At 42.6% G+C, this 15264-nt stretch overlaps 1 protein-coding gene across 1 annotated transcript in view; it reads left to right on the top strand.

Annotated features, from left to right (window-relative positions):
• The window catches only part of Ube2r2 (ubiquitin conjugating enzyme E2 R2), a 74438-nt gene that overhangs the window by 55252 nt on the left and 3922 nt on the right, over positions 1-15264 (top strand). Inside the window, exon 3 of the mRNA XM_041667527.1 lies at positions 7332-7429. Coding sequence (XP_041523461.1) covers positions 7332-7429 — 98 coding nt within the window. The remainder of the gene's footprint in view (positions 1-7331; positions 7430-15264) is intronic.

Below are 15264 nucleotides of genomic sequence, written 5' to 3'. Positions count from 1 at the left end.
GCTGGCCAGTTTTATTCTTTATAGCCTTGGCAGACAGATCTGTATCTCACTATGCAAACTAGGCTAGCCATGAACCTAATTCTACCTTCCAAGTGTTGGGATTGTAGATGTATGCCATCATGCCCAAACCAGTTATTCATATAAAAACTTGATTTAGTCAGCCATGATGACAGGCCTTTAAAGGCAGAGACAGGTGGCTCTCACTTTCAAGGTCATCCTAGTATATATAGAACTCTAGGCTAACCAAGGCTACATGACAAGACCCCCATCTCAAAAAGCAACAGAAAAGTTTAATTTAGTAAGTTAAATTCATCTAAAAAAAGTTTAAGGGATAAGGTTTTGCCTGTAGAACAGTAGATCTGGAACTGGGCAGTGGCAGCACACACCTTTAATCCCAGTACTCAGGAGGCAGAGGCAGGTGGCTCTCTCTTGAGTTTGAGGCAAATCTGGTCTACAGAGTCAGTTCCAGGACAGCCAAGGCTACACAGAGAAATCATGTCTTGAAAAACTAAAAAGAGAGAGAGAGACAGAGAGAGAAATATTTATTTATTTACAGCTGTGGCACATGACTTTAACCCCAGCACTTTGGAGGCAGAGACAGGTGGGTATTTGAGTTTGAGGCCAGAGCAAGTTCCAGGACAGCCAGGGCTACACAGAAATCCTGTCTCTAAAAACCAAGGAAAAGCGCGGGAGTGTTAGATCTTTGAGTTTTAGGATCAAGAGACCCTGTCTCAAAAAAAAAAAAAAGTAGTATTTATTAACTATAATGGGTTTTATTATGATATTTTTATACATGCATATAATTTTGATTTATATTCCTTTTCATTACTCCCTTTTGCCCCACTTCCATTCTCATTAATTCTGTTTTTCTTCCCAACTGGTCCTCTTTCTACTTTATTACCTTTTGTAGTCAATGAGTTCATGTGGTTGCTGACATGAGTCTGGGCATCTTATGGTTGGCTTTACCATTCAAGAAACTGTCTTTTGAGGCTGGAGAGATGGCTCAGAGGTTAAGAGCATTGCCTGCTCTTCCAAAGGTCCTGAGTTCAATTCCCAGCAACCACATGGTAGCTCACAACCATCTGTAATGAGGTTTGGTGCCCTCTTCTGGCCTGCAAGCATGCACACAGACAGAATATTGTATACATAATAAATAAATAAATGTTTAAAAATAAATAAATAAAAAATAAGAAACTGTCTTTTCCTCCTTAAGGAAGGATGGGACCTCGTGACTGCCTCCCCTTTCATGGCAGGATGTTGGCAGTCTTGTGCAGGGATTACGAAGGCATTCATAGCTCATGTGAATTCAAGGGAGCACCTGCCATGTTGTGTCTGGTCTCTAATCTAGAGCCTTGCTGGCCTCCTGTGGTGTCCTGTGGGACTGAGCTGTCACTTCTCACTTCCTGTCTGCACTTTGACTCTTCCTGAGCCATTGTCCGCTGTGGAGAGAGCACTGCAGCATTAGTCTTGGGACGGAACCATGGTTTCCTGGGAGGCAGCTTGGCAGGTATCATGTCCACTTAACAAGGCAGCACAGTAGTTTCCTTATGAGAACTCAGAACTGCCTCAGCCACAGGCTTTTTACCAGCAAGCACTCTGTGTCTGCCTGCCTGCCTGCCTGCCTGCCTGTCTATTTCTGGGTCTGGAGAGATGCTCAGCGATTAAGAGCATGTGCTATTCTTCCAGAGGACCTGGATTCAATTCCCAGCATCAACCTGGTAGCTCACAACCACCTGTAACTCCAGTCCTAGGAATGGTGGTAGGTCCTCTTATGGCTTCTGTGGGCACCACATGCATAGTGCACAGATAAACACATAAAAATAAAATTAAAAGAATGTGTGTGTGTGTGTGTGAGAGAGAGAGAGAGAGAGAGAGAGAGAGAGAGAGAGAGCTCTTGCAGGTGCTTGAAGAAGACGAAAGAGGATGTCAGATCTGCTGGAACTGGAGCTACAAGTGGTTGTGAGCTGCCTGTTATGGGTGCCTGGAACTGAACTTGGGTCCTATGAAGAAGCCATATCTCCCTATTATTATTATTATTATTATTATTATTAGATATTTGCTTGCTGGGTGTGGTAGATCATGGCTTTAATCCCAATACTTAGTAGGCAGAGGCAGGCAGATATATGCAAGTTTGAGGACAGCCTGTTCTACATAGCAAGCTTTAGTACACCTAGGGCTACATAGTGATACCCTCTTCCCCCCCACCCAAAATTAGTTGTATTATAGATTTTTAAAAGTGTGTGAGATTATATATAACATAGTTATATTTCCCCATTGTCTTCTCCCTCCCCACCCCCCATATGCCTCTCCTTGTTCTTTCAATTTCATGACATCTTTTTTCATTAGTTGTTGATATGTGCATATAAGTATGTATATATACACATATATCCCTACATATGTAAATCCAACTGGCTCAGTCTCTATAATGTTACTTGTGTATATGTTTTCAGGGCAGACCATTTGTTATGGGATGACAATTCACTGGTATGTTATTCCCTGGGAAAGACTTTGTGGACTTCTAGTCTGTCTCAGTTGCCTCCTGCATACTAGGGACTCTTAGATTTAGTCTGTTAGTGATTTCCCGAAGTCTTTTTTTGTTTTGTTTTTGTTGTTTGTTTGTTTGTTTTAGTTGATAACTGAACGTACTAATTTCTCAATCTTGTCTTTAGTCCCTGATGTTAACTTTCTGCCTAGGTCACTTCATTTGTGATGTTTTAGTGAAATTTTTTTAAAAAATATTTATTTATTATGTATACAATATTCTGTCTGTGTGTATGCCTGCTGGCCAGAAGAGGGCACCAGACCCCATTATAGATGGTCGTGAGCCACCATGTGGTTACTGGGAATTGAACTCAGGACCTTTGAAAGAGCAGGAAATGCTCTTAACCACTGAGCCATCTCTCCAGCCCCAGTGAATTTTTTTTTAACTTTATTTTTTGTGCATTGGTATTTTGCCTGAATGTATGTCTTGTGTGAAGGTCAGATCTTGGAGTTACAGAGAGTTGTTAGCTACCGTGTGAGTGGTGCTGGGAATTGAACCCTCATTCTTGGAAAGAGCAGCCAGTGCTCTGATCTGCTGAAGCTGACGTGTGCAGCTTCTCTGCTGTGTCGTTGTAGTTACCCAGCTCTGGCTCTGCCACTTCCTACTTTCTTTTTACTTTCATGTCTGAGGGTGCTGGTGGGGAGGTATGTGTTTCCTTTAGGGGTGAGCATTTCGTAGTGTCTTATTTTCTGCACCTTAGCCAGCTGTGGTTTTCTGTGGTAATCACCATCTACTGCAAATAGGAGCTTCTCAAATGGGAGTTGAGGGATGTAAAGGAGCACAGAAGGTGGGCAGGGCATGAGTTCTAAGGTCACAATGCTTATCCAAGTTTTGAATAATGTCTTCAGCTATTTATTTAAGTAGTCATTGGGATCATTGATCTTTTTAAAAACTAGATCTTCGAATTCTTTTTTCTTTCAACCATTTTGGTGTCTCCATTTCCTTGTTGAAGAGTTTTAAGTTCCCCTGAGCCTTCTTTCTGGCCCAAGAGTAGTTTCTAGTATAGGGAAGGGGATGCCAACACTCTGATCTTCAACTGTCAGAATTAGCCAGCTGGACTTAGTTTGATCCCAGTTTTGTTGGCAACATCTGGAGCATCATAATCAGGAGCCAACTGAACGTACGCCTTCTCTCAGGCCTTCTGTGGGTGTTGACTTTGGCCACATCAGTGTCATGGCTTCACAGCCTGTGTGATCTGCAGCTTGCTGGCCATGACAACCACAGCGAGCAAAAGTGTGTTTTCTTCTGTTTTCTTCATGGCTGACTCAGTGGTCGGGGCATTGTATGATGGCATAGCGATCAAAGTGTTTCTCCTGGGTGCGCTTTTTCAAGGGTCTTGGGCTGCCGGAAGGTGGGTGATGTGTGGGTCTTCCTTTTGTGGCTGTGGGTGCCTTTCAGCACTGCCTTCTTGGCCTTTGCTTTGGCTGCAGCTTTGGGCGGAGGAGCAAGAGCTTCCTTTTTTGCTTTTGGCACCATGTTGGTGAACAGGTCTTATTTTGTCATGCTGTGGTGATTTTTAGAGTAGTAATAGAAAACAGAAAGAAGTAGCCAGGAATATTTATCAGGTATTGATTTTTTTACATATTTATTTGTTGTGTATGGGTGCACGTATTTGTGATTGCATGTGTTATTAAACCAAGGCCAGTGATCAATCTTGGGTGTCGTTCCTCAGGAGCCATTTCCTTTGTTTCTTTTGATACAAGATCTCACTCTGGAACCTGGAGCCCATAGGTAGCCCAAGGCAGCATCTCTGCTGAGATTATGAGCGCACTCCACTGTTCCCATCTCTTTATGTGGTGCTGGGGTTCAATTCAGGTCCTTATGCTTGTGGAACAAACACTGCCAACTAAGCCATTTCCCCAGCTCCTGTTCTAATGCTTATGATGTGGATTTATTTTTCTAGACAGACACGTCAAAATTTATGAAATTTACTCAGTATTAGAGGTCTGTGTAAAAGCTTTCACAACCACAAAGCCTCTTGTCTTTTTTCATATTCTACATATACATTCTTTCTTACTGTGTTCTATCGTCTACCTTTCTTTGATATCCAATTGTAATTTAGCTTTAGAATATACTATTTGATACTTTTACGCCTTTAATCTTAACACTTTGGAGGTAGAGACAGGCTGCTCTCTGAGTTTTTTTGAGGCCAGCCTGGTTTACAGAGTGAGTTCCAGGACAGCTAGGGCTACACAAAGAAACCCTGACTCAAAAAATAAACAAAATAAAAGTATGTATGGTATTTTGCCTACATGGGTATCTCTATGTCTCATGTGCATGCCTGGTACCTGAGGAGGCCGGGAGAAGGTCTTAAGAGTCCATGGAACTGGAGTTACATATGGTTGTGAACTGCCATATGGGTGCTGGGAATTGCACCTCGGTCCTCTGGAGAGCAAATAGCCTCTTTACCTTCCTCCAGCCCCTAAAATTCTTTAAAAATGTTTTGGAGAGCCGGGTGATGGTGGCGCACACCTTTAATGCCAGCACTCAGGAGGCAGAGGCAGGCGGACCTCTGTGAGTTCGAGGCCAGCCTGGTCTAGAAGAGCTAGTTTCAGGATAGAAACCAAAAAGCTACGGAGAAACCCTGTCTCGAAAATCAAAAAAAAAAAAAAATGTTTTGGAGGGGTCTAGAGAGATGGCTTAGGGGTTAAGAGCCCTTATGTCTGCTCTTATAGAGAACCTTGGTTCAATTCCCAACAACCATGTGGCCGCTCATAACTGCCTGTAACTCCAGTTCCGGGAATCCAGCACTCTCACCCAGACACGCATGCAGGCAGAACACCAGTCACATAAAAATAAGCAAATCTTTTTTTTAAAAAAGGTGCTGGAGCCGGGCGGTGGTGGCGCACGCCTTTAATCCCAGCACTCGGGAGGCGGAGGCAGGCGGATCTCTGTGAGTTCGAGGCCAACCTGGTCTACAAGAGCTAGATCCAGGACAGGAACCAAAAGCTACGGAGAAACCCTGTCTCGAAAAATCCAAAAAAAAAAAAAAAAAGGTGCTGGAAATAAAAACAAAAATCATATTAAAATTTTATTTAAGCTGAGCAGGGGTGGTGCACACCTTTAATCCCAGCACTCAGAAGGCAGAGGCAGGTGGATTTTGAGGCCAGCCTGGTCTACAGAGCGAGTTCCAGGACAAGCAGGGTTACACAGAGAAACTTTGTCTTGAAAAACAAAAAAAGAAAAGCATTTTTTTTTTAATTAAATAATTCTTTAAAGGTGGGTCTGGAGAGCTTGGCTTAGTGGCTAAGAACACATACTGCTTTGTCAGAGGACTCAAGTTCAGTTCCTAAGTCAGGCTGCTCATGACCCTGTAACTCTAGACTCTGGTGGGATAGGTTTCCTTAGGCACTTGCACTCCTGTGTACATGCACCACATACACCATGTGGGCCAGTTGTATGTTAGGATTAATACAAGCTAGGAAGCCTCAATTGAGAAAATGTCACCAGAAGATTGGTTTGTAGGGAACCTTGTAGGGCTTTTCTTAATTGTGTGTGGTGCCTTCCCTGGACTGGTGTTCCATAAGAAAGCAGGCTGAGCAAGCTGCGGGAAGCAAACCAGTAAGCAGCACCCTTCCATGGCCTCTGCGTCAGCACCTGCCTCCCTTCCCTGACTCTTTTTGATGACGAACATAGCAATTTTGCACATTATAATACACAGCTAAGTTAATTTTTTTTTAAGAGACGGGGTTTCTCTGTGCAACAGCCCTAGCTGTCCTAGCATGTGCTCTGTAGACTAGGATGGCCTCGAACTCACAGAGATCCACTTGCCTCTGCCTTCCAAGTGCTGGCATTAACGGTGTGCACCACCACCACCCAGCTAAATTCAAAAAGGTTTTTAACTGTTATCTCCCAGGGTTTTTTTCAAATTAATTATGCATACAGACGTCATTCACACAGCACACAGACAGCACAGAGACAGAGACAGTCATACACAGAGACACAGACACATTCCAACACAACACACAGTACAGACTTACCTTACCTGGGACTCGAACGGGCGACCTCGGGCTCTGCGGGGCGGTGCTCCAATCCTCTCAACCAGCTCTCCAACAGTTTATCTCCCAGTTTTGATTCTTGAAAAAACAAATGATTTGGCACTCACCATTGACCCCAGTACTCTGGAGGCAGAGGTAGGTGGATCTCTGAGTTCAAGGTCAGCCCTGCTACACAGCCCTGGATGACCTGGAACTTGACAAGTATGTAGATCAGGCTGCCTCAAACTTGGAGTGATCCTCTTGCTTCTTACCTCATTGAGTGTTGTGATTATTATAGGCATGTGCCACCGAACATGGTCCTGGTGAATGTTTATCCTATTTAGTTCTCTTCAACTTCAACATGGAGAACTGGTTTTCCCATAATAAAAAGAAACGAACTTTTTAGCAAAAAAATTATGTGCCTTATTCGTCGCATGTTTTGGTGGGGTTTTTTTTGTTGTTGTTGTTTTTGTTTGTGTTATTAAAGACAGCTTCTTGCTGTGTAGCACTAGCTGGTTTGGAATTTGCTATGTAGACCAGGCTAACTTCAAACGCATAGATTTGCCTGCCTCTACCTATCAAGTACTGGGATTAAAGGCATGTACCATCATGCCTGGCCTTTATCACAGGTGTGTGTGTGTGTGTGTGTGTGTGTGTGTGTGTGTGTGTGTGTGTGTCTGTGTGTACACGGACTAGGTTTGACTAGCCTTGTAATTGAGATCCTGAGTACTGGGGTTGCAGGTGTGTGTTACTGCACCTTGCTTACATCGGTTTTTTACGTATTTACTGAATGTCGTATTGTTGTTTTGTAGAATGGAGATGTATGCATTTCAATTCTTCATCCGCCTGTAGATGACCCACAAAGTGGAGAACTGCCCTCTGAAAGGTGGAATCCCACTCAGAATGTGAGGTAAGGTGTTAGAAGAGATGATACTTGCCGAGCTTTGTTCACTGCTTTCTAATTTTATTGTTTTTTTGAGACAGGATTACTCTGTGAAAGCCCTGGCTCCTGGAACTCCGTTTGTAAACCAGGCTGGCTTTGAACTCAAGAGACCTATGTCTGCCCCGGGTGCTGGGATTAAAGGCATGCACCACTACTGCCCAACTATTTTTGAGACATTCTTACTATGTTGCTAAGATTGACCTCAAATTCCTGGGCTCAAGTAAACCCTTTATGTCAGCCTCCCAAACACACCAGACTGCAGACACTTGCTACTTGAGTCGTATGTTGGTGTCTCACTCTGTGTGAAGCTGTGAAAGAACTCCCTCCTGGGTTTGATAGCTCCTCTCTGGTTAGAGCACCAAAGGTTCAAAGGGGCATTGTGGTGATCGGAGGCCAAGAATGCTGCAGAAATCAGATATTTGCTGGGGGGTGGGCGAGAGGCTAGTTCTGAGCTGGGGCAAGGATGACACAGGGTAGGGGAGGTCTGGAGCATCCTAAAGGGACATAGGCAACACTGGTGACAGTGGTCACAGTGGTCTTTAGTGATGATGGTTGAAGGTGGGGTACGGGTTGCTTCTGGAATGTGGGCAGTTCTCGGTTGACTAGCTTCCTGAGGTGCTTGGGATTCTTTCTCATTTCCCTCCATCAGGTATCTGGTTGAGGGGTTTTGTTTTGTTTTGTTTTTGTTTTTTGAGACACGGTTTCTCTGTGTGTCTTTGGAGTCTGTCCTGGAACTCACTCTTGTAGACCAGGCTGACCTCAAACTCACAGAGATTCACCTGCCTTTGCCTCCCGAGTGCTGGGATTAAAGGCATGCGCCACCATCGCCCGGCCTAGGAGCTATCTTTTTTATTTATTATGTATACAGTGTTCTGTCTGCATGTATGCCTGTATGCCAGAAGAGGGCATGCACGTGCAGGCCTGCTTTCTTCAAAGAAAGGGCGAATGATGCCTGGTTACTTGGAGTGCTGGCGTGGCATGGCAACACACCCTGATGATCCTTTGTTAGCTGCAAATTCCCCCAAATCCTGAGAATTGTTTAGGCCTTAATCCTAGACTTTGCCTCTCAGTGGATAGAACTCATACTTATGAAAGTTGCTTCGTACTTTGCATCAATCCTATGCTTAGTGCAAATTCTACCTCTCTAGGACCTCACCCTGAGCATTGTCTCAGCCAGTTAAGCTCATAATGAGTTAGATTAGAGGACTGCGCAGCAAGATCCTGTCTCAGGAGAGAGCCGTCTCTGAGTTATGTAGGCAAGCTCAGTCTATGTCATCTGCTTTGGAACTGGCTACCTAGTATCTCTGCTCCATGTAGCTGTAGTGTATTCCTTCAGCAGCAGTTCTTCTCCGAGGGGGAAATCTCTCGGGATCATTCAAGAAGACTTTCGTTGGTTGTCTTTGGGAATATTTTTACTTGTCTTTTTTGTTTCTGTTACTTATAGAGATAAAGTTTTTTGTTTTTTTAAACAAGGTTTTACTGTGTAGCCTAGCTGACCTCAATTTTGTAATCTTCCTGCCACCATCTCCCGAGTCCTGCTGTTACAACAAGCATGCACCACATCTAACTTGTTTAAGGAGGTTCTAAAGGTAGATAGTAAATTGCCAGTCTGTTTGAGGGTTACTTACGATACTATCATGTCTCACTGTGTAGTTCTGGTTGTCTTGGAGCTTACCCTGTAGACCAGGTTTGCCTTCATTTGCACCATCTGTCTCTGCCTCCCAAAGGCTCAGCACACTGATCCACTGAAATACTGACTCAAGAGACACAGGGCAGGTAGGGCAATCCTTTCTTTCGCACCACTTTGCAGCCAATTCGTCAGTGTTGAGTAGCTTGTCTGGCTCAGAGGATTGATGTCTGAGTTTAGCTTTAGGGTCACTGTAGCAGGACTGCAGTGGAACTAGCATGAGGTGTCTGGTTTATCTGTCATCAGTCACAGCTGTTGCCTGGCACTGGCAACATATTCTCATGGGTTGGGGTTTTCTGTGCTCTTCAGCTTGTAAGTGGGCATATTCATAAGGTAGAGTTATTTGGAAGGGTCTTTGTGACCTACAGAATATAAAACCTTCTTTAAGAGCTCAGCCTGTACAGTTGTAAGTATTGGCTAGAGCAATAAAAGAAAGAGACCAGTTATCCACTAAAGCCTGATGGGTTCTGGAGGAAGTCCAGACACCAGGGAGCACAGTGATGTTGAGTGGTCCTTATGTCTCTAGTTAATAGAAACAACCTCCCCTAGTTCTTGTTTTGGCCATAACCAAGGTGAGACCAGGAAGTTTGTCACAGCCTGCTTACATTTCACAGCTCCTTTCTCTGAGATACATCTCCAGAACTACTTGTTATCTCCCCTGTTTCCTGTAGGGCAAGAAAGTGGTCTTAGGTGGAGCCAAATGGATGGGCCTAATCCAGCAGTCACAGATGCATACAGAGTTTCTTGTTTAGTCTTTTCTACAACCCACTGGAAGGGCAAAGAGCCAAGTTCTGCTACAAAGCATATGTGGGCAGAATAGGCACAGCTAAGGGGGAAGTTGTAGTCTCACTTGTCCTGGAATTCTTTTAAACCTTACTCGTGGCCAGAGAGATTTTATTTGTCCCCTTGATTTTTGTGTATTGAGTCCCAGTGAAAATTGCCATTAATTTTTGCTTTTTTTGCAAGTAAAGATATCTTTTATATTTAAAATTGCTTCTATTTGAAAGACAGGGTCTTACGTAGTTGGTTCAGTCTGGCTAGGAACTTGCTATGTAGCTCTGGTTGACTTTGAACTCCTGATCCCGTTGCCTTTTCCTTTCAGCTGCTCGATGTGCTTAGTGCTTACCTTGGTGAGTAAAGGTACTTCCTTGTAAGCCTGGCAATCCAAGTTTCACCCCCAGAGCCCACAAAAAGGTGGAAGGAGAGAACTGACTCCACAAAATTGTCTTCGTTTTTGTTTTTTTTGGTTTTTTTATTTTGTTTTTTGAGACAAGGTTTCTCTGTAGCTTTGGTGCCTCTCCTGGAACTAGCTCTTGTAGACCAAGCTGGCCTTGAACTCACAGAGATCTGCCTGCCTCTGCCTCCCGAGTTCCAGGACAACCAAGACTGTCTCACAGAGAAGACCTGTCTCGAAAAACAAAGTCTGTAACACCATGGCCAGGTGTTCTGAGATCTGCAAACTGTCACAAGAAGCTAGTTTGCATGCATTGAGAGAGAGAGAGAGAGAGAGAGAGAGAGAGAGAGGAGAGGGAGGAGGAGGGGAGAGAGAGAGAGAGAGAGAGAGAGAGAGTGTGTGTTTGTGTGTGTGTGCACATGCATGCATTTTCCCTACCCATTTTGTAACAGACTTTGTCCTTTTCCTGTTTTGCCTACAGATGAAATAGGCTTTCCTTAACACACGATTTTCCTATTTTTATCTTTCTGTGATTTTCTGCTCACCCACACAGGGTATTATGTTGGTGCATTTTCCGTTGTTAAGCGTGCTGGTATTAAAGGCAGGTACCACCACTGCATGGTCTAGTAGTTCTTTTCCTTGTCACGGTTGTTTTGGCTATCCTGGGATTTCAGTTTTTCCATAGAGTTTGTCCTTTCAAGGTCTGTAAAGAATTGTGTTGGAATGCTTTTGGTAGGAAGGCCATTTTTATTATACATATTTTATTATATTGACCCTACTGATCCATGAGCATGGGATATCTTTCCATCTTCTGATATCTTTTCCAGTTTCTTTCTTCAATGACTTGACGTTCTTATCATACAAATCTTTCACTTCTTTGGTTAGTGTTACCTCAAGATATTTTATATTATTTGATGTGAAGGGTATTGTGCCCCGATGTATTTCTCAGTCTATCATTTCTATATAGGAGGGCTGTTGAGTTTTGTGAGTTATTCTGTATCCAGCCACTTCACTGAAAGTAATCAGGTGTAGAATTTTTGGGGTCACTTATATAGACTGTCATATCACCTGCAAATAATGATCCTTTGATTTCTTCCTTTCCAATTTGTATTCCCTTGATCTCCTTCAGTTGTCTTATTGCTCTAGCTAAGAATTGAAGTACTATTTTTTTCCCCTTTCAGTTTGTTTATATGGTGGATTACATTGACTGATTTTTTTTTTTTTAATGTTGAATTGTTTCTGCATCTCTAGGATGAAGCCAACTTGGTCGTGATGGATGATCTTTTTGATGTGTTCTTGGATTTGGTTTGTGAGGCTTTTTATTGTTTTGTTTTTTGAGAAAAGGATTTCTTTGGTTGTTCTTGGAACTCGCTCTATAGACCAGGTTGGTCTCCAACTCACGAGATCGCTTGCTTCTACCTTCTAAGTGCTGGGATTAAAGGTGTGTGCCACCAGTGCCCAACCTTTGGGGGGTGGATTGCGATTATTTTATTGAGCATTTTTGCATTTATGTTCATAAGGGAGATTGATTTGTAATTCTTCTTTGTTAAATGTTTGTGTAGTTTGAGAGTCAGGGTAACTATTGCCTCATAAATTAATTTGGCAATGTTCCTTTTATTTCTATTTTGTGGAATAATTTGAGGAGTATTAGTATTAGTTCCTCTTTGACAGTCTTGTAGAATTCTGCACTTTTAGTTGGGAGACATTTAATGACTGCATTTATTCCTTAGGGTTATAGATCTGTTTATCTGATTGTGATGCTTAGGTAAGTGGGATCTATTGAGAAAATTATCCATTAATTTTAAAATTTCCAATTTTGTGGAGTACAGGTTTTTAAAGTATGACCTAATTATTTTTTTTTTGGATTTCCTCAGTGTCTGTTGTAAGCCCCCCCCCATGTTTCTGATTTTGTTAATTTGAATATTCCCTCTCAGTTTTTTAGTTAATTTGGATAAGGGTTTGTCTATCTTAATGATTTTCGCAAAGAACCAACTCTTTGTTTCTTTGAGTCTTTGTATTGTTCTTTGTTTCTATATTATTGATTTCAGCTCTCAGTTTGATTATTTCCTGCTAGCTCCTCCTCCTGGATGAGCTTACTTCTTTTTGCGCTAGAGCTTTCAGGTGTGCTGTTAAATTGCTAGTGAGAGAGTTCTCCAAATTCTTTATATCGGCACTTAGTGCTATGAACTTTAAACCTCTTAGCACTGCTTTCATTGTGTCCCGTAAGTTTGGTTATGTTGTGCATTCATTTTCATTGAATTCTAATAAGTCTTTTTTTTTAAATATTTATTTATTTATTATGTATACAATATTCTTTTTTTTTTAAGATTTATTTCTTTATTATGTATACAACATTCTGCCTCCATGTATGCCCGCATGCCAGAAGAGGGCACCAGATCTCAGTACAGATGGTTGTGAGCCACCATGTGGTTGCTGGGAATTGAACTCAGGACCTCTGGAAGAGCAGTGAGTGCTCTTAACCTCTGAGCCATCTCTCCAGCCCTGTATACAATATTCTGTCTGTGTGTATGTCTGCTGGCCAGAAGAGGGTACCAGACCTCATTACAGATGGTTGTGAGCCACCATGTGGTTGCTGGGAATTGAACTCAGGACCTTTGGAAGAGCAGGCAATGCTCTTAACCACTGAGCCATCTCTCCAGCCCTCTAATAAGTCTTTAATTTCTTTGCCTTAACTTAGTTTTCATTCAGTAGAGTTGTTCAGTTTCCGTGAGTTTGTAGGCTTTCTGCTGTTGTTGAAATCCAGCTTTAATGCATGGTAGTCTGATAGGTAAGGGAGTTATTTCAGTTTCTTGTCTCTGTTGAGACTTGCTTTGTGAGCAGGTATGTGGTCAGTTTTGGAAGAGGTTCATGAGATGCTAGGAAGAAGGTGTGTTCCTTTGTGTTTGGGCGAAATGTTCTGTAGATGTCTGTTAGGTTCATTTGATGTATAGCCAGTTAGCTCCAGTGTTTCTCTGCTTAGTTTCTGGCTGGATGACCTGTCTATTGGCAAGAGTGGGTTTTGAAGTCTCCCACATTAGTGTGTGACGATCAGCTTGTGATGTAAGCTGTAGCACTGTTTCTTTTATAAACGTGGTTTATACCAGGCGTTTTCTTTTGTGCCACCAACCAGCTCCCAAATCATGACATGGAGACTATGGAGTTATGAATGCTTGGCCTAACTTAGGCTCATTCTCGGCTAGCTCTTTGGACTTAAATTAACCTTCTTTTCATTATTTACTCTTTGCCTCAGGGCTTTTTACCTTTTCCCCCCCCATCTGTTTATCTTCTTTTTCTGTTGTCTCTGACTGGCTGGCTGGCTGGTCGGTCCTGGACATCTCCCTCTTTCTCTCCTCCTTCCTATCTTTCCTAGGTTTCTTTTATTTTTCTCTCTCTGCCAGCCTCGCCTCTAACCCTAGCTATTGGCCATTCAGCTCTTTATTAAACCAATCAGATGCTTTAGGCAGGCAAGGTGACATAGACACACATCTTTTTTTTTTTTTTGAGACAGGGTTTCTCTGTAGCTTTGGTGCCTGTCCTGGAACTAGTTCTTGTAGACCAGGCTGGCCTCGAACTCACAGAGATCCGCCTGCCTCTGCTTCCCGAGTGCTGGGATTAAAGGCGTGTGCCACCACCGCCCGGCACATCTTTTCATAATTAAACAAATGCAACAAAAACAAATGTAACACATCTTTACATAGTTAAATATTCTACAGCAGTGGGTGTTCTTGCATTTGGGGTAGACATTAAGAATTGAAAGATCATTCTGAGGGATTTTTCCTTTGGTGAGTGTAAGATTTCCCTCTCTCCCTCCCTCCCTCCCTCCCTCTCTCCCTCCCTCCCTCCCTCCCTTCCCCCTCCCCTCCTTCCCCTTTCTCTCTCTCTTTTTAAAAATATTTATTTATTTATTTATGTATGTATGTATACAATATTCTGTCTGTGTGTGCAAACCAGAAGAGGGCAGCAGACCTCGTTACAGATGGTTGTGACCCACCATGTGGTTGCCGGGAATTGAACTCATAACCTTTGGAAGAGCAGGCAATGCTTTTAACCGCTGAGCCATCTTTCCAGCCCCCTTTCTCTCTTTTGAAACAAAATTTCTCTGTAGCTTTGGAGACTGTCCTGGAACTAGCTCTTGTAGACCAGGCTGGCCTTGAACTCACAGAGATCCGCCTGCTTCTGCCTCTAGAGTGCTGGGAGCTCCCCTATCTCTTGATTTTTTTTGGTTAGCTTTCATTTAATTGGAAAACCTTTTTCCAAACCTTTCTTCTATATTTGATGCTAAGGTATGTTTCTTGGGCATAGGAGAAGGATGGATTCTGTTTTCAATCCATTCTGTTAGTCTGTTTCTCTTTACTGGGGAATTGAGTGTATTGATAGCAATGACCAATGATTGTTAATTACTGTTATTTTGTTGTTGTTGTTGTTGTTGGTGGTGGTGGTGTGTATAGTGTGTGTGTGTTTCTTTTGGTTTTGCTGGTGGGAGGTTATTTCCTATGATTTCGTAGATATAGTTAACCTCCTTAGGTTAGAGTTTTCCTTCTAGGGCCTTCTGAAGGGTTGGATTTGTGAATATTGTTTAAATTTGACTTTTTCATGGAATATCTTGTTTTCTCCATCTTTGGTGATTGAAAGTTTGCTGTGTGGTCTCTTAAAAGAGTCTGCAGCACATCTGTCCAGGCCTTTCTGACTTTTAGAGTTTCCTTTGAGAAGGCAGATGTAATTCAGGTATGCCTTTCTATGTTACTTGGTCTTTTTCCCTTATAACTTTTGATATTCTTTGTTTGTTATGTGTATTTAGTGGTTTGGTTATGTGGCGAGGGGACTTTCTTTTCTTGTCCAGTCTATTTGGTGTTCTGTAAGCTTCTTGTGCCTTTATAGGCATCTCCTTCTTTAGTTAGGAACATTTTCTTATATGATCTTGGTGAAATATTTTCTGGGCCA

This window comes from Microtus oregoni, unplaced genomic scaffold (assembly GCF_018167655.1).
Source record: "Microtus oregoni isolate MIOR12 unplaced genomic scaffold, Mior012 000017F_ref0000208, whole genome shotgun sequence".
In the NCBI taxonomy this organism is placed as follows: domain Eukaryota; kingdom Metazoa; phylum Chordata; class Mammalia; order Rodentia; family Cricetidae; genus Microtus; species Microtus oregoni.
The sequence above is the reverse complement of the archived record's forward strand: the minus strand, read 5'-3'. Positions and strand labels throughout refer to the sequence as shown.